This window comes from Acanthopagrus latus, chromosome 21 (genome assembly GCF_904848185.1).
Source record: "Acanthopagrus latus isolate v.2019 chromosome 21, fAcaLat1.1, whole genome shotgun sequence".
Classification (NCBI taxonomy): domain Eukaryota; kingdom Metazoa; phylum Chordata; class Actinopteri; order Spariformes; family Sparidae; genus Acanthopagrus; species Acanthopagrus latus.
The window spans coordinates 3,038,672-3,063,123 of record NC_051059.1 but is presented as its reverse complement, the minus strand read 5'-3'; the positions used below and the strand labels follow the sequence as shown (position 1 = coordinate 3,063,123).

Genomic DNA, 24,452 nt, shown 5'->3' with positions numbered 1-24,452 from the left:
CCAACTTAGATATAACTGGGGAGCTGCGACAGATTTGCCAGTGAGTGCACAAATTAAGTCAAAGCATGCACACACACACACACACACACACACACACACACACACACACACACACACACACACACACACACACACACACACACACACACACACACACTTTTTATCTGCACATTCAATGTTGAAGCCAGAAACTCCATTTAAATATTTCAGTGTTCCCCAACTTTGATACACCAGGAGATTTATTCAACTATTCAGTCCCATCCATAGTATTTGACCAGCATCACAGATCTGCACAGCCTATAGTATATTTTGAATCTATAGCCAGCCATGAATTTACAGCCAGTATTCCACATTTTCCATATATTCCATATATTTTTACAATGTATTACTGCCAGCATTGTCCATTTGGCATCAGCATTTCAACAGCCAGCATTCACAACCCCAAGTTCTTCAGTACTTGCCTCGTCTTTGCTTAACTCAAACTGTTTAATCATACACAGTAGCTCTAATAATGTCTGTTTTCTGCAGGTCTTAAAAAAATAACAATATATGTGTCAGTTACACTGACAGAGATTTTTGTGGCCCTTCTAGTCCACTGGACAAGAGGGAGGGGGATTAGATGGACTCACAGCTGAGTGCATGAACCCATTTTAACCCCATTCAAACAGCAAAATATTAAGCTTCATTAGGAATGCTGTGCTATTACTTTTCTCATTCATATAATTCATACCTTCACTAATACGCTACATTTTTTGGCCACTTTCCCCCATTCAAGTGAATGGACAGAAATCCATTTTTTTCAAGCATTTCTAAAACTTAACTGCTCATTCATGCTTTCAGCCAGGAACTTCATTCAACCTGACATGAATGTTAAAAAATTTACTTAGTTTTTTTCCAGAGATGGGGTGTTTTATGAAAAAACCTCTAGTGGACTGAAGGGGGCGGTAAGCTCTTCTTCTATTCCTGTCCACCCTAAGTGGTTATTACTGCTTCATCTTCATAAGTAGGGGGTCCATATTAATATGTATTATATCTGCCATATTTGCACAGAATTTGACTACTAAATATGATATAATAATCCACTGAAATTGGCCACCCCCAACTGTAGCTGAATGGCATAAATTAGATATAGACATAACCTCCAATTTATTCCAGATGATTTTATAGCCGGAAATCAGAGAAAATGTTTCATTTCTATCAAGAAGGGCTTGGGTAGAGGATGCTGTATCAGAAACCAGGCAGGAAATATCAACCGCATATAAAAATGCTTTCTCCCATTGGCCTATATTCCATTAATTCTTGCTTCCTTGCTTATAGTTATTGCTAGTGGTTCAAGAAATAATATAAATAGAAGAGGCGAAAGTGGATTTCCCTTTTTGTGCCTCACAAACCAAAAGAAAGGGGGAACCTGTTCCATATAATTTAAAAACTCAGTTTGAGGCACTGTGCCTGGTCAATTGTTGCTTACCTCCATTGTCACGGACAGTGAAGTTGCTGCGGTGGGTCCCCTCAGGAGCCAGGCTAAAGAAAAACTTGTGTCCTGCTGACGGCTCATCGGCATCGACGGCACTCACTGTCTGGATCCGCTGTCAGAGACATCAACATCCATTACAGTTTTTCTTGATAGCTTTGATACAGCAGTCAACTCAAACTCCACATTTTCAAAACAGTTAACACAGAGGCTGAAACAGTGGCACTCATGGTTAAAATGACACATTTTGTTTGCAAAAAAGCTCTAACCGTGCCAAAACATTTAAAATATGCAACAAATGCTCTTCCAATCAACCACTGGACAACCAGTACACAGTGGACAACAAAAGTCAAAATACAGCACTCAGTGTGAATCAGTGCACCATTGCTTGTCATTGTAGCCTGTTACTGTGCGTAGCTTTCATGCCAGTGCCATTTGTTGTCATGTTTGTTTTGATGCACATTTTATTGATTCCATTGATTATTTTTCAAACTGTGACCGAAAACTCAAATACTGTAAATATTACACAAAACGCATGTAAACCAAAATAAAATCTATTAGAGTATAAGAAATGAAGAAAGCTGGTAGTCTCATAGTCCACAAAACATTTCTGCAGCTTCACAGCATCATTTTCCTGAACAACTGACGTAGCCGGGGACTTGTTTTAAATCATAGAAAATAAAATAAAGATAAAATCTATTACAGTAAAGTATAAAAATCTATTACTGTATAGTATGTGAAATAGCCACTATTGATACTCAGTCTCGTCTGTCTTGACGATGGGGCCACATGGCCTCATGCACATCAAATTCAATATCCTCTCTTTGCAATGCACCAAGGGAAAAATCTTGCCTTAATCCAACCTTGACATTCCTCTGCACCTATTTCTCACTCTCATCTGCCTTGGAATTCTTCCATCCATGTTGGCAAAGAGCAACACAGGCGCTGCACCTTTTAAGGCCTGCAGACTGATTGCTCATTGAAGATTTGTGCGAAGGACTGTCAAACAGGTGCTTCAGTGATTTCATACTGATGTAGGTAGTTTCTAATAGTTTGGAACAGATGGCTTCTGTTTGGTTACCATAGCTAAAACAATGGAGTGTGGACTGCTTGAATGACATCCGTGTTAACTGTTCTGCAAAAGGGTGGGGAAAATGTGTCAATCCAATGAGAAAGGGTTAACACATTTGCAAGAGGTGTCTTGTGCTCTGCTGAGACAGTGATGATGAAAACTGAGTGGATCCCACTTTCTTTAAGCAGGTCAAAGCAATCAAGAAAAACTCTAATATGGCAGTCAGTTAGTGGAAAGAGATGGCAGGGTTAGAGGTTGCTAAACATTGACACTCTGCTGTCCTCACTGTGTGCTGTAAAGACGCCAATAGAAAATTCCACCCTATCTTTCTAAAATGGAGGCGTATTAATCCTCCATTTCCTTTTCAAAAAAAATAAAAAAATAAAAAAATACTGACATAATTAATAAATCAAGAGCTGCCTAATGCAAATATTTTTCATGTGCAGTCCCCTAATTACCAGGTATTTACCTGGTAAATTCATGGTAACACAAAAGTGTTACTAGGCACATTTTTGTTACCATATATTTACTGGGTAAATAGCTAGGACTGTGAATGCACTGGGGTGCACAGGGTGACTGTAGTTGAACCCTGGAAAGCTGTATATTACTATCATTTCCCAGCTGCTGACTCTATATGCTGTCTTACTTAATTGAATAGGAGACACTAGCTGAGTGATTCAAGGCTTCAACAAAGATTTTTGCCAATAACACACCCATGCACACGTACACGTACAATAAACAAATCCGGAGCCTGTGGGAAGCAGCAAAGGATATCCAGAAAACAAATACTGTTGATTAACATTGATGGACTGATGAAAAGGCAGAGGACTTAAAGGATGAAAGGATGGCAGGATGACAGGGACATGAGGAGACCAATGGCAGCAAGCCACCATACTGAGGAATGTCAAGATAATGTGTGTCTGCATGTGTGGCATCAGCATATGGTTGTTGTACCTACTTATGTTTTTTGTGTTATATTTTAATTGGTGTGCGTGTGTGTGTGTAATTACACCCACAGATGTGGGTTTCTATTCTTTTAAATGTGCATGAGATCAGATGCATGGTATATTTGTGTGTGTATACTATATGTGTGTGTGTGTGTGTAAAACCAGATTTACAGTACTCCATGTGTGAAAGCTCCTGTCAGCGACCTGACAGATTAGCTTGTCAGCCACCACAAAAAAAGAAAAAGTGGTCTCCAGGAGCACAGTTATCAGCTTCACAGCTGCAAGAGTGTGTTTGTGTGTGTATGTGCACATGTTTAATCATACATACTTGAATCACATTAGTTGCATCCCATAGAGAATGTAATATTAAGTTTTGACTGATGAAATATTGACTTTTACTATTACTTTAAAATGATCTTTCTCAGTACTTTCATTGACTCACATTAATAGGCTGGCATGAAAAGATAGTTCCGCATTTACAAAAAGGAAGATCTCCAACAGTCTCCAACAGGATACATGTTGGCCTATATTCTTCCAGCCCAGTACAATGGCCAGTGTAGTAGTAATGGCTGATTCCATGCAAATGTTGTATTTCTATTCATAAGAAGGGATTAGTCCCCCACTTTAGCCTCTCCCACATGGCATGTCCCATAATCGAGTCATTGAGCATAACACTGCACTGTAACTACTGCACCACCTGCTCCAAACACAAATTACACGCAAAAATGAAAAGTTAACTGACTGTGACTATAGAATGTGAAACACTTAAATCATTCCTAAAAATAAAAAGCGTTGTTTTTGGTCAGGAGTCTCAATTTTCAAAAGTTGGTTGTGGTTGTGTGAAGTGCTGCTTTCCTTCTCAAATGAATAGTTATCCTAAAAATTCAAATATAATCTGCCCACCCAAAAGCTGGTGGGTCAGATTTTTAAGTTTTATAATCCTCAAACCATTTCCTGAGCTTCACAGCAAAAGAGAGCTACAGCTGAAAATCTGGGGACTGGTTCTTTGTCTGAAAATCACTATAAAAGATTGTTAATGTCTTCTAAGGGACACTTTCTGTATCTTGTTGTCTCCACATTGCATGATGTAAGTCCAGCGTAATACAGATGGTAATGTATTCATTTTGCAGTTCAGCAACAGCCAGCAAAGTGGTGATTGCTTCACACCATCCCCAGGAGTTAGAATTCTCCAGTTAAACCTTCATGAATGTCATATTATAAAAGTTTCTTAGCTTAATAGTTTGGAATCAGGGCCACCAGTGTTTGAAGAAAGTATCTCATGTAGATTCTGTTCTCACTTTTAGCTCCACGTATAAAGTGAATATTTTTTAACAGAGGTCAACACCTTTTAAATGATTATCTAAAGTGCATTTTACCAGTGAAACAAAACATGGAATGAATAGGTGGATTTCATACTAGATTCAGAAGATGAATGCTATTGGACATCAACCTGAGGCTCTGATTCTGTGCACAGTCAGTCCTGATGCTGCTCCATCCTGATTACGTTTGGTTGCTTAACTGTCGAAAGGACAAATTGAACTTCCTGCGCATAGTGACGTCGTCACTCCTCTTGTCTTTCTATCTAAGTCAGACAGTGCAATATTTCTACTACTGAACAGCATGAAGTGATTGAGCTTAAATACCTGACCAGCCTTGGTCCTCTCACAGACAAAGGTTTCATATACGGTTGCAAAGATGGGAGCGTTATCGTTGATGTCCAGCAGGCGGATGTAGACCGGAACATGGCTGCTCTGACGGGGATTATCTAAAAAGCAAACACACAAAAGACTGAACATCCTGCTCCATTTGTACACAAATGCTATCTGGTATAGCCTAAACCATTATACTGATTCCAGTGCCTTGCTTAAAGGCACCATGTAAGTATCTAATGAGGCAGAAAGTATGAGTGTTAGTGTTTTTATATTTTAGTGTTTAATATTTACATATTTTCTCTTGTATGTGTTAGCGTGAGCCCAGAGATTAAAGACACAGCTCACATAGGAAAGTGGATGTCTAAGTAAAGATAAAATAATAAAAAAATCTGATATATTGTATTTTGAGCGGAGGCCTGTTATGTTTCTCTTCAAGCTAGGCAACCAATCAGACTTAACTTGTGACACTGTCAGTTCTTCTTTATGGAAGTTGGGGTTATCTCATATTAAAGAAAGCTGAAACTCAATAGCTTTTGTGGTAAGCCTTTCTTTTACAGTCCCCTAATGACCAGGTATTTACCTGGTAAATACAATACCTAGAAACACATTTTTATTACCATATATTTACTGGGTAAATAGCTGGAACTGTAGCTGACTGCTTATTACCAGCAGTAATTACCCAATAACACACTATAATTTACCATATAGTTACCAGGTAAATGCCCAGCATTTTGGCCATAGTTTCATTGTATTTACTTTCTTATTACCATTGGTAATTACCAAGTAGCACTTTTGTGTTACCATGAATTTACCAGGTAAATACCTGGTAATTAGGGGACTATAAAAGAAAGGTTTACTGATTTTGTTTTCAGGCGTCAGTGTTTCATGAGTGATGACAAGAAAAATCATCAGACTCACATCGTGACCAAACAGTACCCAGCTTCTTCTGTCAAAAACAGTTTAACTTTGACTCACTACATTTATGTTTTTTTTCATCACTAGTCGAGAGAGAAAATGATGAGCAAGACCCTGAGGGAGCTCTGTATTCATATCACAGAGCATAGAGCAGGATCTTCAGCCTTTTCCATGTCCTGTGCCAATTTACAGCTTTTAGGCCTATATATTTTTTAATTTGTGCATTGATAAGCCTTATTTATTATCTGTTGCCATGTGCATTTTACACAAGATGAAAATATAAGTGTTTTATAAAACTGTTCAACCTGAAGAAGGCAGGCAAGCTCTCACAGAGACCTGTGTGTGTGTGCTGGACAATTTTAGATGTTGCTTACTTTTTATAGCTGATATCATTAACAAAACCAAGATTTAGTTTGTAGGCTAACAGAATATAAGTTTGTCCAGCAGCAGTTTAGCATGGAGCCGATGCATGATTACACATTATGTGGATTAAACTAACCCTTACTCTAGATAGTCCTGAGTGGCAAACTAATATCGACAAGGATTTTGATTCTGACGCACAGTAAACAGCTAATTAATGCACTTCGAAACACGCTTTGATATGGACTGAGCCAATGAGGAAATAAAATGGCATATCTGGTTCCAGAGGGAGGGGAGAGAAGCTCAGGGTCCAGATATGTTCTCTATAGTCTGGACTGCTTACATGTGATACCTGGTGGTTGTTGGTGTGCAGTGCAGCCAATACAAAATCAGCTGGATAAAACAGTCCCCCCCTACTTTTCTGTCATGTCGTGGCATCTCATTGCTGTGGCAAAGTTATCACCAACCTCTCAAATTATTTTTAGGGGTTGGTTTTTTGTCCCTCAGGTGTGAAATTTGTTGTGTCAGCACCTTATGTGAGCTGGTCTGTAGCATCACTTAGATAGGGACATGCTTGTATTCTTGCCTTTCCTAGTCAATTTGCCTTGGCTGCAAAGTATTTCCTCACAGCTCTCTTGCTGTTTTCTTTGTAAACTGAAACCTGTCACAGAGACTCTCAACTCCACATATTAAATAAGCCCCTCCACATCAAGACACCACATCACACTTACGGAACTCAGTGGCGATGATGGAAATATTATGCCAGGCAGTCTTCTCTCTGTCCAGGCTTTTGAGCAGAAACACAGAGCCATTCCCTGGATGTACGTTGAAAAGGCGGTCCATGTCAGTGCGGCGGTCGATAGAGTACCTGTAATGAACCACAAGATGTGAAAGGGCGAAATTAAGCCAGTGGGTGGGATGAACTACAGTAACACACCAGTGAGTCACCACAATAGGGAGAATTATCTGTGATGAAGGAGCACACATGGTGATAGAGTCTAAATTGATACTAGTGGCACTAGCCAGATAAAACAAAGCCTCTATCCAAATGAAATTACAAATTAAATATAATGTAAATTTAATGTAATAGTTACAGATATATATATATATATGAAGTACACTGAAAAAATACATAACAGGCAGCTTGCAAATGTTTTTGTTGCACTGGAAAAATCTATGCGACTGTGGAAGAACATTTTCATTGGTTTCACCAATGTGCCTGAAAGTTAACAGTTCAGATTTAAAAAGAAAATGCAGCATATACATTTTTTTTATAACAACTACCAAGTGGGTGTGCAGACAGATGCCTTTGAACAAATTCAACAGTACACAGTTTTTCCTCAGGAAGCTTATTAAACGATGTCAACACAGACCATCTGCATTGGACCTGTTCATGTCAGCTCAGCTGTCACTGTCTTTTAGAGAATCTAGTTTGCAGTATAGCCCAAACACTTAACTGGACCTTTAGGTTGTATTCCACTGATGAAAAGTGATTTTTTTATGAATAGCTTTTGGTGGTTCAAACTGAAGTCAACTTTAGCAAAAAGGGGGAGAGGGAGAGAGAGAGAGAGAACTGTCAGGAAAAAGCTGAACACTGGGATCTCTCCCTCAAACTTGACTTCCTGGTCAAATGTCTCCTTCCCACCAGTGAGTTACACATTAGAACGGTTACTTTTGGCTTTACATTATCAAAAGATTTAGATGATGCCAAACTACATGCTGTCCTGTTGTTTGCTGCCCTTCTGTTGAGGTACCTAACCCACTGATCCAATACTAAAAGGTAGAGTTAAGACACTGCAAAATACTGAATGGTCAGTCGTAGACAAGAGTAGTAGTGTTGCCTGCATTCTGATGTAGGATTTCACTGACTCAGACTTTTTCGGCAGTCGTCTGTCTTTCTTCTTGCAGCCTTTTCTCAAGCAAAGCTTGTTTGCTTGTTTTCATAAACAACATACTAAGAAGAAAGTGATGAAAACTGTGTGTCCTGTGCATGGGGAATGAGCAGTGTGGTTGAGGAAGAGAGAAAGAGAAAAGTGAAAGAAAAGTGAAAGTGAATGCTGAGAATCCCTCGACAGTCAAGTTGCTCCTGATGAGCAGCTTCTGCCATTAGTGTATGAATGTGTGTGTCAGCGGATGAATGTCACAAGTGTTGTAAAGCTAAGCAGTCTGTGGACTGGAAAATCCATTACTAGTCCATAGCTGGCATTTCTGTAGCTCTTTTCTCTACGTTATTGTATGCAGGCCACTGAGTAATATAGAAACAGTGTCAGTAATGTACAGTATATTTACAATGTTTAGTTCATAAATGCAGTAGATTCTGAAGGGTTGAGATCAGTTACTCCAGTTTCCCAACTATTGGGCAAATGAAAGGAGTTACCCCCGAAACCTGACTGGCAACAAACCTACCTACATTTATAAGTACTGTCTCAAGTGGAAACACAAAACAGATTAAAGGGATATGTCCAGGTACTATAGGCACTATACCCATAGCACTTTGGTGAAAACAAGGATTACCTGATAACTGAAAATTGGCCTCAGAATGTATTCTCTTTTAAACTCTGTAGTGCATTCTGAAAGCAAAAAAAAATGACTCCAAATTTTGAACTGTAAGGTTGGATAGTAAACTGTGGACAGCAGTTGAATCCCAGTATTGTGCTGCATTAAAATCTGCCGCATTCTGCCCCCTCCTCCTATTCAATCTTACTTAAGTCTTATCAAAACATCACAGCTACTTGAGGATCTCTTCCTTCCGTCTGTGGACTGTCTCTATTTCTTTTAATAACTCTAACTCTCTAACTCTGACTAGCTGAATGCAGCTATTCACAGCTTCACAGCGCTCCATAGATAATAACACTGAAATGCCTTTGCCTCTGTGTGCCTCTCAAACTGGGGGCAAACTGCTTTGTGAACAATAACCTCATATTGTACTGTATATGAACATCTCCAGTGTCCTGATATTACGATCAGCTCTAAAGTACAGCATCAAACAGCTATCAACTGTTTATTATGTACCACTCAGACTTAATTATTGTTTCCATAGAGAGATATATGAATCTAAAAGGAAACACTGCCTCAGTACATCCAGGCTCTATCAAAATTACAAAGCACTCAACAGTAAAATAACAGTTCACTGACACAATCTCAATAGATGATACTGTCACATACACAAAGGCAGAAACACTGGAACAATTTGCCCCCTGGAACACATCAATTCTTAGAGCTCTCCATGGTTCCATGCTTGTTTTAATTGGAATATGTTCTCCATCAGTAAGCCTGCTTTAAATGCAGAGAAACAAGGGCCGTGCCCCATTTTCCAGCTGGGCTCTGTCCTGCCTGTCACAGTTCATCTCCTCTTAGTTTAACATGCTCATACTGCTGGCGTCCCTCCGTTCATCCACACATCATGGTATTTCTCTTAAGCCTACTGTAAGGGAAATTCCCAAATGTCCTTTTGTTTAATTGCTAAGTTATTCTTGCATATGACACTTAATAAGTATATAGAAGATGTGTAAAGAGTGAAAACACTGTGTCTATTGTGTCTAACCCTAACCCTCTCATGGTTTGTGCCAAGTGATAGTTTTATGGTTGCATAGTATATGTGACAGAGAAGGCTGAAGATTGCTATTTCAGTAATGGACAGTTACTAACAGGAGAGCAACAGCCTTGAACTGTAGATACGACACAACTACTTTAGAGTCTAAAGTCAAAATAACTAGAAAAAAAATATTATAAAGGGGTTAGTGGTTGTGTCAGTATTTGTGTCTGAAGCCAGTCAAAGCATTCACATGTGTGCTGTTAACTGTCACTTACAAGCCACGGGCAAATCAGATTTTGTCAGCATTGATGCTGAAAAATAAGGATCATTTAGCATCTACACTGCTCAATTTAATTTCCTTTTTTAAGGGCTAACCTACATTTCTGAGTTCCCTCTGGCCCCTCAGAGCAGAGTTAGTGGTTGAAATCTCCCTCCATGAAGTGGGATGACCCTTCAAGACCCTCACATATCATCAGTTTTCGTTGATGGTGTTTATGTAAACAGACATGAGTGGACACTTCCAATATGTTGTCTTCAGCTGTGGTGATTTCCTTTGTGTTACTGTGGCACTCCTGGTACTATCAAAACACAATTTGCCATTTATTTTATAATGATATAAAAGCATGCTATCAATCAAGTCATCAAGTAGAAAAGACCACTGCTTCATTAGATGGCCTACTGTGTTTTATAATTTAACACTAGCAAATGCTAATGTTATTACCCCCCAGACTGGACTTCACATCACAGCCAGCCAGGTTTGTTCTGGTTCAGATTAGGTTAAAAAAAAGTCACTGCCACTGCTGTGACAGCGGAAATAGGCAGTAAAAATCCACCAAAAAACATAAAAGTGCAAAAAATAGTTGACGAAGGACTGCTGGATGGGAATGTCAACAAATATCTGAATATGTGATAAAAACACAGTATATCTAAGATCTCGGAAATGTAGAAAATTGACTAATGTCCATATGCATGAATCTTGATCAGGTTTTATCTCACCTGACAATGCTACGAGCTCCATCGGGGTCAATGGCACTGACTGAGCCCACAGCCACGCCCACTGCAGCATCTTCCTTCACCTCCATCAGATAGCTTGCTTTATCAAACAGTGGCGGCTCGTCCACGTCCTCCACCGCAATCCGAACTGTGGCCATGTCTTTGGAGCCTGCAGACATGAAGCGAGTATCCACCTGGGTGTTCTGGACCTGGATCTCTACTGTGTAGGACGGCTTCTTCTCATAATCCAGAGACTGCAGAGGCAAAGAGACAAGAACAAGAAACAATAATAATATCATTGTAGTAATATCATGTTGGTAAAGATATGGCATTAGCACTTCTTGGCAAAATCTAATTCTCATGAGACCATTAAAATTTAAAAAAATAAATAAATAAAAACAAAAACAGTGTATTGTGGCCAGTAGGGACAATAAAACCATCATTAAAACTGCACTGATTGACCTTTTGCTCTGCTGGGGGCAGCAGAACAAGCTGAACACATAATATTGACATTTTATGAACTTGCTATAATGTGTTAGCAAGCAGCAGTTTTTACCACCCCGGTGAAAAAAAGGCACAGAGAAAAAAAAACGTAACTTCTTAAACTCCAGCCACAGTCAGGTCACGCTGCTGCCATCTTACAGAAGATACAGAAGTTACTGCTGCAGTACCACCTGAGTACAGAGCAACTTCTTCCTCAGGCTGTGTGACTCTTTGATTCATTATCAAAACTCAACTCAACTTTTTTCCAACTTAATAGTTTTTATTCATAAGTCTGTGTAATTTTTTGTGTATGCATGTGGCCTTGGGAATTACATAAATGTCATTGTACAAACTTGTTTTCCATAATGACTTGAAATTAATCTTAATTATCCATATGTGAATTTTGATTTGATCCTGAGATAATATGACTTTTTAGCTGCTACGTGTCCATGGCTAAGTAGTTGTGCATCAAAAGGCAGGATTTATAGATTGTAATAAAAGGGGCGGGTGTAGCTGTAGCTGTAGCTTGAGCGGAGGGTCCCTGGTTCGAATCCCAGGCCGCCCCCAGCAGCAAGTATCCTAGACCAAGATACTCAAATTGGTCCTGATGAGCAGCCTCTGCCATTAGTGTATGAATGTGTGTGTGAATGTCACAAGTGTTGTAAAGCTAAGCAGTCTGTAGACTGGAAAAGCGCTATACAAAAGCAGGCCCACAACTGGCTTTTCTATAGCTCTTTTCTCTATTTCTCGCTTGATAGATTTCTAGGTGAAATGCCTGCCTTGTAAACAGAATCTCTTGCAGTCAGCAGTTGGGATCCCACTTGAAATACCATATAGTCTGACTAATGAAGTCCATAGTAGAAGAAATGACATTTGCTAGATTGAACTTTAAGTGAGTCAATTAGAGACTTTACTAAAGTATTAATTTTGACCCGTAAGTAGCTGTCCTTTGGATGTCTGCTATTGATGTTAAAAAGTCTTCCAAAAGTGACTTCACAAAAACTTTTGTTTTGAACTCTTTAATTAAGAATGTCATTAGAATGTCAATAGTGAATATTAAAAAAAGATCAAATAAAAGACTTTGCAAAAACTTTCACTCTGGCTCTTCAGTGGATGTCTTCTTCTCAACAAGTTTAGTTGGGGTCATAAAAATTATCACCATGATCATCAACAGTGAGGATGAGAGCAGTGAAACACATCCTTAATAAGGAAAATATCCTCTAGCAGCAGAGACAACATGGTTATCTCTACATTAAAGTACATTTGCGCCTGAGTCCTAGTTGATTAACTTAATTGATTATTTATCAGTTGGGAGGGAGTCATGCTATGCGGGGTCGAGGTGAAATCTTGAACAACTGAGTCTTGAATCTTTTGTGGAAGATGGCGAGTGATTCTACTGTCGTGACATTAGTCAGGGATTCGTTCCACATGAGGTGCCAGAACAGAGAAGAGTCGTGACTTCACTGAGCAGGCTTTGTTTGTTCTCAGTGATGGCAGTACCAGTCAGACAGCTAATGTAGATGAGCGAAGTGCTCTTGCTGGGCATGTGGTCTGACCAGTGTTTGGAGGTAGATGGGTGCAGTTCCGTTGAAGGCCAGCACCATCGCCTTGAATTGGATGCGGGCCGCAACAGGAAGCCAGCAGAGGTCATGGGGGAGGGGCGTCACATGGGAGAATTTGGGAAGATTGTAAATGAGGTGCGCTACAATGTTCTGGATAAGCTGCAACGGTTTCGACGCAGCTGCTGAGTAAGTAAAAGTTAAATATCCCCATTGACCTAAAAGTAAACATCCATACTGACTGACCACCCCCCTGTATCTGCATGAAATGGTTTGGTCCTTCCTTAGCGCACTTATCAGTGAGGGTGTTTAGTTGCAGTCAGTAGATGTGCCAGAACTGCAGTGATCACAGTGTTGCCTAAATCAAAATCTGGTTTTCAAAAAAGGAAAGAGAGGAAAGACAAAGGAAAGGGTGTCAATCTGTAACCCAGTTTGTCACCAAGAAAGGTGGGTAGCCTTCAGTCTGTGAGTGCTATTAACCTGTTGGCTTAATGTCCATAGTGAAATACGCTACCTAGCTACAGACTAGTGTTAGCCTACATTTCATCAACATTTAATCAGTGCAAGGAATCGTTCAGCAAGATTTTCATATTAAATCATTGTCACTGCTCCTTTTAGCAGACTTAACAACTGATGAGTCAGCAGCAGGTCAGTCTCCCCATAACTGTCCCCTTCCTGTCCCAGTGAAGAAGCTGAGCAGCATTGTGTTCAATGACATTAGAATTGCAGGGAGTCTACTGTCTGATGCTACACAGTTGGAAACAGTGAGTAGCATACCTCAGCCTGCATGTACGTTACAAACAATATTAAAATAATTCAGTTTGATATGTTCATTTAGATTGAATTATGGAATGACATCTGTGATACAGACTTTATTATTCCCATCATGCATCATTCCCATGCATTTGATGGGACAGTTAGGTCCTAGAGATGTGGTGACAACAGCTGCACAGATGGGGCCAAATTAGATTTTTTTGTCATGGGGCCCAAAATTCCTTGCGGCTCCCATGCATCCTCGACAGTGACTGACAGGTCCATGCGAGGGCAGTCTCTCCCCAGGATGAAGAGGAGCTCAGCTTTACTGAGGATGAGTTTGAGGTGATGCACAGCTGTCCAAGTGTAGATGTCTGCCAAATATTCTGAGACGCGTGTTGCAACGTGGGTGTTGAAGGAGGATGGGGGATGTAATATAACTACAGCTTTTAGTTTAGCAGATAAAATGTTCCAAGATTTATGATGCAGTGACATTACTGCGTGCATGGATTTGTTTAAGTGCATGTAAGAGTGTTTGCACTGTGTGAACCTGCCTGTGTAAGTGTATCTTAATAATGTGCTCTTAAAATAGCAAAAAACAGGCTGTGCTTTTGACTTTTGATCAGCCTTTTTGTTGGTCTATAGTACTGTCACTTTCTGCTGCCTCAAGATAGCAATCCGCCCTCAGTGCACCTGACCACACCTGACTTTAAGACCAACACATCGGCTATTGTAACCCTCTTTTCTTGCCTGGTAGAATATTTCAGTCCCTTCTGGCTGTGGATAAATAATGTTTCAGCTTACAACTTACTTATGCAACGACTCATTTCTGGAAAACTTATCCACCTCTGTACAAAATATTGCATTGGTAGCAGAACCCCACCCCTTCTGTTTACCACTTTTTTACAGACTAAATCCTGTTCATCCAGGGGCCTTGTTTTAGGGTAGTGCTAACAAGCCATTTTGCTGACGGAAACCTATAAAAAAAACCTACTTTTAATTTTGTGCAAAGTTTTATTTATGTTAAAGTATTTTAAAACCCTCATTAAAGCTATTCATTTGCTGGAAGAAAAATTCCTTGCATTTCAAGAGGGTGCTTGCACCGGTCACTGCCCTTATAATCCTTTGGATTACAATGGGGTTCTCGCACCATTTGGTGCTCTGGCCCTACTAATTCCTTGCATTTCAAGAGGGTCCTTCCACAGTTTGGTCCTTAAACCCTAATAACATTAAAAGTCTTCATCTCTACCCTGCTGACCTTCATTACTTCTTTGTTCAAGCTTGCAGACTTTCTTAGGTAATGTCAGCAAGAGGAACAAAATAAGTTGAACAAAAAAAACCAAAACAATTGTGACTTTACAACAATGTGGTAAACACACACTCTGTGAGGAAATGTATTTCTTAAATCAAGCAGCATTAAAACCTCCAGTCCTGTGTATTAGTGCCTGCTGCAAAGGCTATGACTGGGGGTTGTGGAGGTAGAGATGATAAATTTAATTTGCTTCCTTTCATCTGTCAGGCCTGCCCAGGCTTTGCATACTTAACAGTATGTGTAAAACAGACTACGTGGGCAGAGTCCTCATAAGTAAAAAGTGTGGGATCTGCTGAATCATTGCTTTAGAATGTATTTGATTTTACCAATGCCGTGAGAAGAACATTAAGATTATTAACAGCCAGCTTCTTTTAAAGGTGGACATCAGGAAAGCAACATTCCAAAGTTACACTTATAATTTTATTTACTTCTTCTTTGAGCTTTTCTTTACCTGTGTTTTATTATTCTTGTTTGAGTATCTGGCTTCACATTAGTGCTACACAAATAGTTCATAAATGTGATCAGTACTGTGAGCCCACAGTTAAGTCCTTCACTGTCTCACCTTGCTAACAGTGATGACTCCCTCCTGTGTGTCTTTGTCAGTGGCGATGTCAAACATGTCCATGCCGTCTCCGCTGACAATGGTGAAATACATCTCAGCATTCTTCCCGATGTCTCTGTCAGTGGCTTTAATTTTCCCAACTGGAACACCAGACTTGGACGACTCAGGAACTCTGAACTGGTAAATACCTGAAAACACAGGACATACGACTAACAGTAAGCTGCATGTGGTAAGAGGCTTTAATGTCTGTAACCATGAGTAGTACTGTAGAGGCAGCAATGTAGATGGGTAGTCATCTGACTCACAGATCCATTTGTACAGCCTTAAAGGTGCATTGTGGAGATTTCTTGTAAACAAACAAAACTAATGTTTGGATTCAGTTCCCCACCAACACACATTGCATGCATCCTCGAGTGTGTTGAATTAATTTCCTTAAGTTAACTTTTTAAATCAATATATCTTTCATTATTCACACGAGCAGTTACTAGCCTCTAGTCTTTTTCTCCTCTGCTTTTGCTGGAGTGTTGCTGTGATTCCTGGAGCCACACTGACAGTAGACTAGTAAAATAACTTAAACCAATAGAAGCAATGTGTCTTTTGTGTTGGGCTGATGGACGATGCTACAGTCATATTGTCAACCACTACCTGAACATTAGCTCATTGCTGCTTTGAACCATGAAAGAGGGTTTTGACACATAATCCCCTTTAGGGTTTCTTTGATTTTTCCCCTTTACATTTTGCACTTGTTTGCGTTCACTGTGTAATGTGCCTCAGCGAGACCCAAAGAAACTGGGATTAAGAGCTGTGGACTTATCATAAATCCAGAACATCATGTGAGTCAGTAAACACAGACCGACTGACTGGTATTGATCAGAAACAGTAATTGCCGGTGTAAGCAGGTAGGCTGACTCTTATGATGTGCATAGTACCAGCCAGAGAAAATTAATGCAATTCTTAAACTCAAAGACTTGAGAGAGTTTGTCTCTCCCCGAATAAAATCATATGACAGCATAAATGCTGAGTACTGAAGCAAACATCTTTCTGTTGTCTCAGGACTTCATAAAGAAAGTTAGACAGGTAGACAGCAAAAAGAAAAGAAGCATCAGTCCAAAAAAAAGAAGCCAGGCAGTGGAACACTGACTCACCACCAGACTGCTGACGATCATTAAAAAAGGCATTTCAGTGTATTTTTTGTCAGCGTGCTGTATCCCTTTGTTCTTTGGAATAAGTGCTAACACAGTGTTTTGCCATCAATTTGTTGCAAAGATGAGATGGTTGTTGCTAAGAATTTTCCTCGCTGCTGTGAAACAAACGGCTGTATGAAAAAGCAGCTCAGTTGAGTCACTGAGCGGGTTCCAAACATGACTAAATTAATACAGATACGAAGTCCCTCTGCTGTACGGACCTGAGGCAAATTCACAGCAGGACACCTTTGTGTGTGTGTGTGTGTGTGTGTGTGTGTGCGTGTGTGTGTATTGTGTGTGTGTGAATGTGAATGTACATACGCTCCAGATAAGAGATCTTATGATGTGTATAAACCATTTGAGTGTGTAAATATATAATACTGCGATACAGCAAAGGTCACTGACTCTGCCCTGGCAGCTAGAAAGTACTGTACCTGCCTCTGTTTTGGTATATTTATGTGTTTTATATGTGTGTGGGGCTGCTCATGTGTATTCACAATACAAATACATGATCCCAGAGAGGGAGAAACACAACTGCAGATGCTATCACTCACCCTCTTATTTTATTTTTTCCATTTATTTTATTAGATAGTGTTCAGTTTGCATTTCAAATATGACAGACTAAAAGTCTCCATTTTACATTTTTAACCCGAACTGCTCTTCCAAACACACTTTAAAAAGTTCCAATGTTCCCCTCCCCCATGACCCTAATAATGTATATGAAAATGAGTTAATAATAATACATATATACAACATCTATATATAGAAATTAAATTAGACAATATATAAATTGATTAAAACATGAATAAATAGAACAAAATAAAAAACAAAAAAAAAATAGAACGTAAATAAATGGTATAAATGAACAAAATATATAAAATAACAGGACTGCCTGTTCTGTAGGAAAAGGTTTGTAGTTGCTGACACCCAGAACGCTGCGTCAGATTACCACAATTTGTGAACCAGCAGGAGTTATGAGGACAAGAGCCCCATCGCACTTGTAATGCATCTGATTGTGTGTGGCGGGCAGACAGTGAGGCATAGCAATGTGAGAACCCTGCAGGCAAGTACTAAATAAGACACTACAGTGACATTTCCCTAGGAGAAAGCTGGTTTACAAAGTTAATCAGTGGTTTCCAGTGAGAGTAAAAATTCCCATAAGAGCCTCTGAGAGTGAACTTTATCTTTTCAAGTTTTAAAAAAAGAAGAGTTAAAAAGTGTCACTGTGGAGGTGAGCATGGTCAAGGTACAGCTGTGGGAGAGAGATGGAGGTGGAGAGGGCTCAGGAGAGCAATGATTGACAGAGCTGGCCCCCGGTTACTAATCACTGTCGCCCTTTATATGCAGTAGAGTGCTGAACGTTAGATGGAGGATACATGGGAGAGCAGTCAGGGAGCTGCAGGATGAGACGCAGGACGGATGCACAAGCCGCGTTTAGTCCCCTTGTCTGTATTATTGTGTCTTTGGTGGTTTTGAGTAATAAAAGAGGCTGAAACCCAGAACTGTGTGCTTGGTGTGTGAAGAGAACTCACAGTAGAACGGAAAAGGCTGGACTAGATGCTAGGGGGAAATCACCATGATGCACTGGGAATAAGCAGCGGTGAAGTTAGAAGCACTCTGTGCGCAGACGGAGGAACAGGGTCATCATCTACCCCTCCTCACTCGCTCTTGGGCATCACGCTGCATAAACTGCCAATGGAGGTCGACCCCCAGAGCTTCCTGGAGATGTTTAAGTTGACAGCAGTGGCGTGTGGCTGGCCAGCGGCTGAGTGGACTGTGAGGCTGCTCCCCTTAATGTCAGGGGAGGCCCAGACTGCAGCCCTCTGCCTGCCGGCCTCTGCTCAGGGGAGCTTCCAGGCAGTGAAGAAAGCCGTCCTTGACCAGATTGGCTTCTCCCCCGAGGATCACCGTCGTCAGGGGTCCGCTGGCCATCCCTTTACTTTTGCCCAGCCCAGGTGGCTGCAGCCAGGGGAGTCTACTGGGGAGGAGTGGATGATTGTAGAGGGGCTCCCGACGGGGACTTTGGAGTGGGTGCAGTGTCACTGACCACCGGACCAGGTGGCCGTAGTCGCCATCGTGGAGGATCACCTTGCGGTCCACCACAAGGGCCAGTCACTAGAAGGTCAGCATCCAGCTCCTGGCTGCCCCACTCCGGCGACACACACCACACACCCACTCGGCCCTCCCCTCCGCCCCGCTCTAATCCTCCCTATGCTTCCTCTCCATCCCAGGTTCCAGCCACTACGGGTGCTGCTCTCGACCCGCAGGGGGCTCCTCAAGCGCCAGGGCAGGAGTGCTGGAGCTGCGGGCGGACACTTTCTGCCTGCTCACAGCGGGCACATACAGGGTTCCAGTAAGGATTCAAGGGGGTATACATCAGGCAATGGTGGATTTGGGCTGTATGTAGTCTATAGTCCACGTGAACCTGATTCGACTCAGGGCTTTGGTGGAGGCATTCTTGGTGGATATTAGGTGTGTACATAGGGATATTCAGAGCTACCCTGTGATGCCATTGGAAATTAGACATGCGAGGAAAATTAGCATTAAGGCTGCGGTTAGCTCCTGCCTGGTGTACCCTTTAATTTTGGGCTGGCCTGGGTTTAATATGTTAGTGGGGCAATGTGTGGAAGTGCATTCATGATCGGTAGAGACATGGGATATGTATGCGGTGCACAGTTGTGATGTGAGGTTGTCTGACGCTGCAGATGAGACGGAGGAACCGGCAGGGCCTTCCGTGTTACACTCCATGGAAGATTTTCCATGGAAGTAATTCCCTAAGCTATACTCATTCTTTGTGGTGAAGTGATGAGGATGAGTTCAAGAGTCTCACAGCCTGAGGAAAGAATCTGCTATGTAGTCCTGTGGTATGGCAGCGATTACTTCTGTATTTTTGCCAGATGGCCGCAGGGTGAACAAACTGTGGCCGAGTTTGCTGTTGTTATTTAGTATCCTTTGGGTTCTGTACAGCTGCCTTACCTCCCTGATATTACTGATTTTCAGAATGTTTGAATAACTGATCAGTTGGTTTGATGAATTAATCAGTGCTGATAGGACATCAGGGTGGTATCAGCCAATAAATCAGCTATTTGTGTCTCAACAGTGAAAAAAGAACTGGAATGGAGAATTTCTGAAAACAAAACAAAACAAAACAAAAAAAACAATTACTTACATATCAGTTAGCCAATTAAACCAAACCAAACCAAACTAAACCAACTGGCCAAAACCAACCAACCAACCAACCCAACCCAAACCAAACCAAACCAAGGCACCCAACCAAACCCAACCCAACCCAAACCAAACCAAACCAAACCAAGTCACCCAAACCAAACCAAACCAAACCAAACCAACAAACGAAACAACCAAAGGTAATTCTACTGTACTGAACTTTTGGTAATTTAGTTATGTACCTCTAACCAAAACACTGAAAAAACCTGAGAAACTGTACGTAAAGAGAGCAGGAACAGATTTAATCTCCACACAGTTTTCTTTTTGGCTGGTTGGAGACTGTTTCCTCTCGGCTCTAACACTGACAACAATAATTGGAGTCCTGATGAAGTGAAATGAATTGACATGTGTGGACCAAGGTGTGTGTGAGTGTGTGTACTTTTATGGGAAACCTTTTTCTGATCTTGACAACAGGGTTCTAGGATAGGAGAAAGAAAACATACAGTATAATTGGTAATTGATAAACTGTCCTATTGGTAGAAATACAAGCAATACAATGTGTGTGTGTGTGTGTGTGTGTGTGTGTGTGTGTGTGTGTGTGTGTGTGTGTGTGTGTGTGTGTGTGTGTGTGTGTATTAAGTGCGGGGATAATGCCACATGCAAGCTGTTCATCAGATCCTAGGGTGATCTTGCTTTGCACTTAAGGAGGGAAACTGGCTGAATGGTGTTAATGCTAGGTCAAGAAGAGGAGGAAGAAACTGACACTTTGATACACACACTATGACTGAACGAGGTGGAACGAGATGGAGAGGATGAGTGAAAAACAATTAGAAGATAAAGAGATGGATACAGAAGGCCAGAGAGCTTGAAAATGAAGGGGAAGCTCTGCTGCCTTCATGTCAATTCATGAGGATTAGATGAGAGAATGAGTGATGTGATTGAGGCCAACAGAGCAGCAATTTACTTGCTTCTCTTGCACTGCTACAGGCAAACACTGCTTGTGGACACACACACAAATGCTACCATGTGCCAGCACAGTCTCTTGATGAACAGCTGCCACATCTGCACCAGCTGTTGCTAAATTTGAAAAACAACTGTTACAATGCATCTACAGTACTAATGTAAGATTAGTGCTGAATAATTCTGAGATCCACCACACAAACTACTTCTGACAGTCACTGTAATAGCAAAAGAAATACTAATGTACTAATGTTCAGCAGAGAATATGCTCTGGAGATCCCGATATACATATTATGAATTTGGTGACAAAGCCAGTAAGATTCTTGCCTATCAGCTTAAACAAGCGGCTGCCTCACACGATTGAAACAGCTGAGGGTTATACATATGATAATAAAATAATAAATTATATGTTCAGGGATTTCTATAGTTCAGTCTATTCTTCTTGTTGCACATTTGACAGTTTCTTTCAAAATTTGAACATGCCTATTTGTGAAAAGTCCAAGAACATTTTAGGAAATCCTATTACTGTTGAAGAATTGAATGTGGCAATTAAAACACTTCAGAGTGGCAAGAGTGCGGGGCCGGATGGGTTCCCATCTGAGTTCTTTAAGAAATTTTCCACCCACCTAATTCCTCACATGCTGAACATGTACAATGAGTCCCTTGTGTTGGGTGTACTTCCCCAATCGTTAAGCGAGGCCTTAGGAATATCCTTATCCTTAGGAATAAGGATCCTAGCCATTGTGAATCTTTAATTTATCATGATTCAGATCCTACCACCCCAGAGCTTATTATATCCATGGATGCTGAAAAAGCTTTTGATGGGCTGGAGTGGGGGTATTTGTTTTATGTATTAGATAAATTCTGCTTTGGGAAACATATATTAAATGGATTAGACCATTATATACCATGCCACTAGCATCAGTCTGTACCAATGGGATATACTCTGAACATTTTACAATTTCTCATGGAACAAGGCAAGGCTGCCCCCCATCACCATTACTTTTTGCATTGGCCATAGAGCCTTTAGCAATCGCAAGAAGGCAGGACACTATAATGACTGGCCTATTCAGAGAGGGGCTAGAACAAAGAATCTTGCTCTATGCGGATGATATGATACTATATGTTTAACACCCGAACATCTCTATGCCCAGGGTGCTCTCCATCCTTGAGAATTTCGGTCTCAGGGTATAAAATAAACCTTCAGAAAAGTGAGGTGTTTCCTATCAGTTCCTTAGCTCGCACTTATCCTTTTCACACACTTCCCTTTAAGGTTACTCATGATCAGTTTACATATTTAGGGGTGCAAATTACAAACAGTATAGGCAGACTCTTCAAGGAAAATTTAAACCCGCTATTAACTAAGGTAGAGCAGATCCTTAAACGTTGGATGCTTCTGCATCTGTCACTTGCAGGTAGAATAAATGCTATTAAAATGACTCTGTTGCCCAAATTCTTTTTCAGTGTCTCCCAGTGTATATCCCCATGTCATTCTTTAAACGCCTAGACACACTTATATCCAGCTTCATTTGGAATAATAAAATTCTATGTTTGAGCAGAGCCTATTTACAACGTCCAAAGGTGCTAGGTATGGCTCTGCCCGATTTTCAGTTGTATTATTGCGCTGCTAATATTCGATCTATTGTTCATTGGCTATATGAGGATCCAGGTGCTGATGCCCCCTCATGGTGTACTCTTGAAGCTAGATCCTGTGCCCCGTCCACATTGTCAGCATTAGTCTATGCACCTCTAGCCTCAGACACTGCCCTGTATTCAAGAAATATTTTGGCAGAGGTGGGAGTAAGTCGCATACATGCAAGTCATATGCAAGTCTCAAGTCTTAACCTTCAAGCCTCAAGCAAGTCCAAAGTTACTCTGATCAAAATCAAGCAAGTCAAGTCGAGTCATTGCTAAGGTCAAACAAGTCACGAGAAGTTTGTATGAATGTATTCTTCATATTTGTAGATGCAGTAAACAGAAGAGGGTGGTTAGTCAATAATATGATGTAATTGCATAGTTGATACATTTTATAATTTTTTTTTTCAAACACATGAACACAAGAATAAGATTAGATAAATATCAGCCCTGGAACTGCAGCATACTGCACATTCTGACAGCTGAGAATATTACCCTCAGGTATTGTTCCCCTCTTTAAAAGGAGGCTGAAAATCACAGGACGTGTCTGTTCTGTCCTGAAATGTGAGTTTCTCTTCTATAAAACACATTCTACATCTCGGAGGTGACGTCTTCACACATATGGGTCCTTCTCCTTTCAAACAGGGCAGAGCTCCGTGAGAAACAGCAGGAGAGACACAGACACAACACCTGAGGGAGAAGCAGGTCCGTCGTGGACGCGCACGAAAAACAAGTGTGTCGCACCGAATGTGTGCCGGTACGGTGTCATGTTGGGCTGTGAGTGCACATAATGCACGCCTACATTTAAAATAATGCCTTTGTGTGCACTGAAGACGCAATATCTGAAACTCACACACGCTTTAACCAAGACAGTAGCCAAAATCACCCAGGCTTGAAATAATCTTTGAGTCCAAATTTGATGATCTTCGGAGCTCCCTCCATGCTGCCTCTCATCCACTGATCCTGTCTGCCACAGTGCCACAGCATCATACAGCGGCAGAGGGCAAAGTATCAAAAACGAAACCAACGTCTCAATATGTGCAAAAAAAGAAAGAAAGAAAAGCCAAGATTTTCAGGTTATCTGTGTCAAGTCTTAGTCAAGTCTCAGGTTATGAATGCCAAGTCAAAGTCAAGTTGAGTCTTTCATCAGTGTTAGTCAAGTAAGTCTCAAGTCCTCAAAGTCCAACTCGAGTCAAGTCATGTGACTCGAGTCCCCCACCTCTGTATTTTGGTCAAAACAACACTTAGAATATGGAAGCAGGTTTGGCGGCACTATGGATGGTATAGTTTCTCACTGAAATCCCGAATCCATGCAAAGCACATGTTCCCCCTCTTCAGGACAGTGTATTTCTGCAGTGGCATAACAGGAGACTGTGCACTCAGCATGACCTTTTTATAGATGGTTTCTTTGCCTCTTTTCAGCAGTTGCTTACTAAATTTCTTATCCCACATACGCATTTCTTTCGATACTTACAGTTGCTTGATTTCATGCGTAAACAGCTGCCTCAATTTCCAGAAATTCCCCCAAGCTCTGACATTGACTCTTTATTGGCGCCTGTCCAGCCATTTAAAGGTATAATATCTAACCAATATAGTGCACTTTCATCCCAAAAAATCCAATCCCTTGCCACTATTAGACACAGATGGGAGCGGGATATGGGTGAGATCTTACATGATGAAACACACCTCCTCTATCTGTGCAAGGCACGGACTGTTACAATGTAAAATATTGCATCGGGCTCACTGGACCTAAGAGAAGTTATGAGAGAGATTCCAAGACATAGATCCAGGGTGCAATCGTTGTAAAATGACCCCATCCTCATATTTGCACACTCTTTGGAGCTGCTCCAAGCTGATGACTTACTGGACCTCTGTGTTTAAGAGAGGTGTCTAT

General features: G+C 40.9%; 1 protein-coding gene across 2 annotated transcripts in view; it reads right to left on the bottom strand.

Annotated features, from left to right (window-relative positions):
- LOC119011819 (cadherin-6-like) overlaps positions 1–24,452 on the bottom strand; it is a 79,814-nt gene that overhangs the window by 9,697 nt on the left and 45,665 nt on the right. For both annotated transcript variants that reach the window (XM_037085220.1, XM_037085221.1), the window contains 5 exons: positions 15,615–15,802; positions 10,949–11,199; positions 7,149–7,285; positions 5,134–5,255; positions 1,469–1,586 (listed from right to left, as the gene is read on the bottom strand). In XM_037085220.1, coding sequence (XP_036941115.1) covers positions 1,469–1,586; positions 5,134–5,255; positions 7,149–7,285; positions 10,949–11,199; positions 15,615–15,802 — 816 coding nt within the window. The remainder of the gene's footprint in view (positions 1–1,468; positions 1,587–5,133; positions 5,256–7,148; positions 7,286–10,948; positions 11,200–15,614; positions 15,803–24,452) is intronic.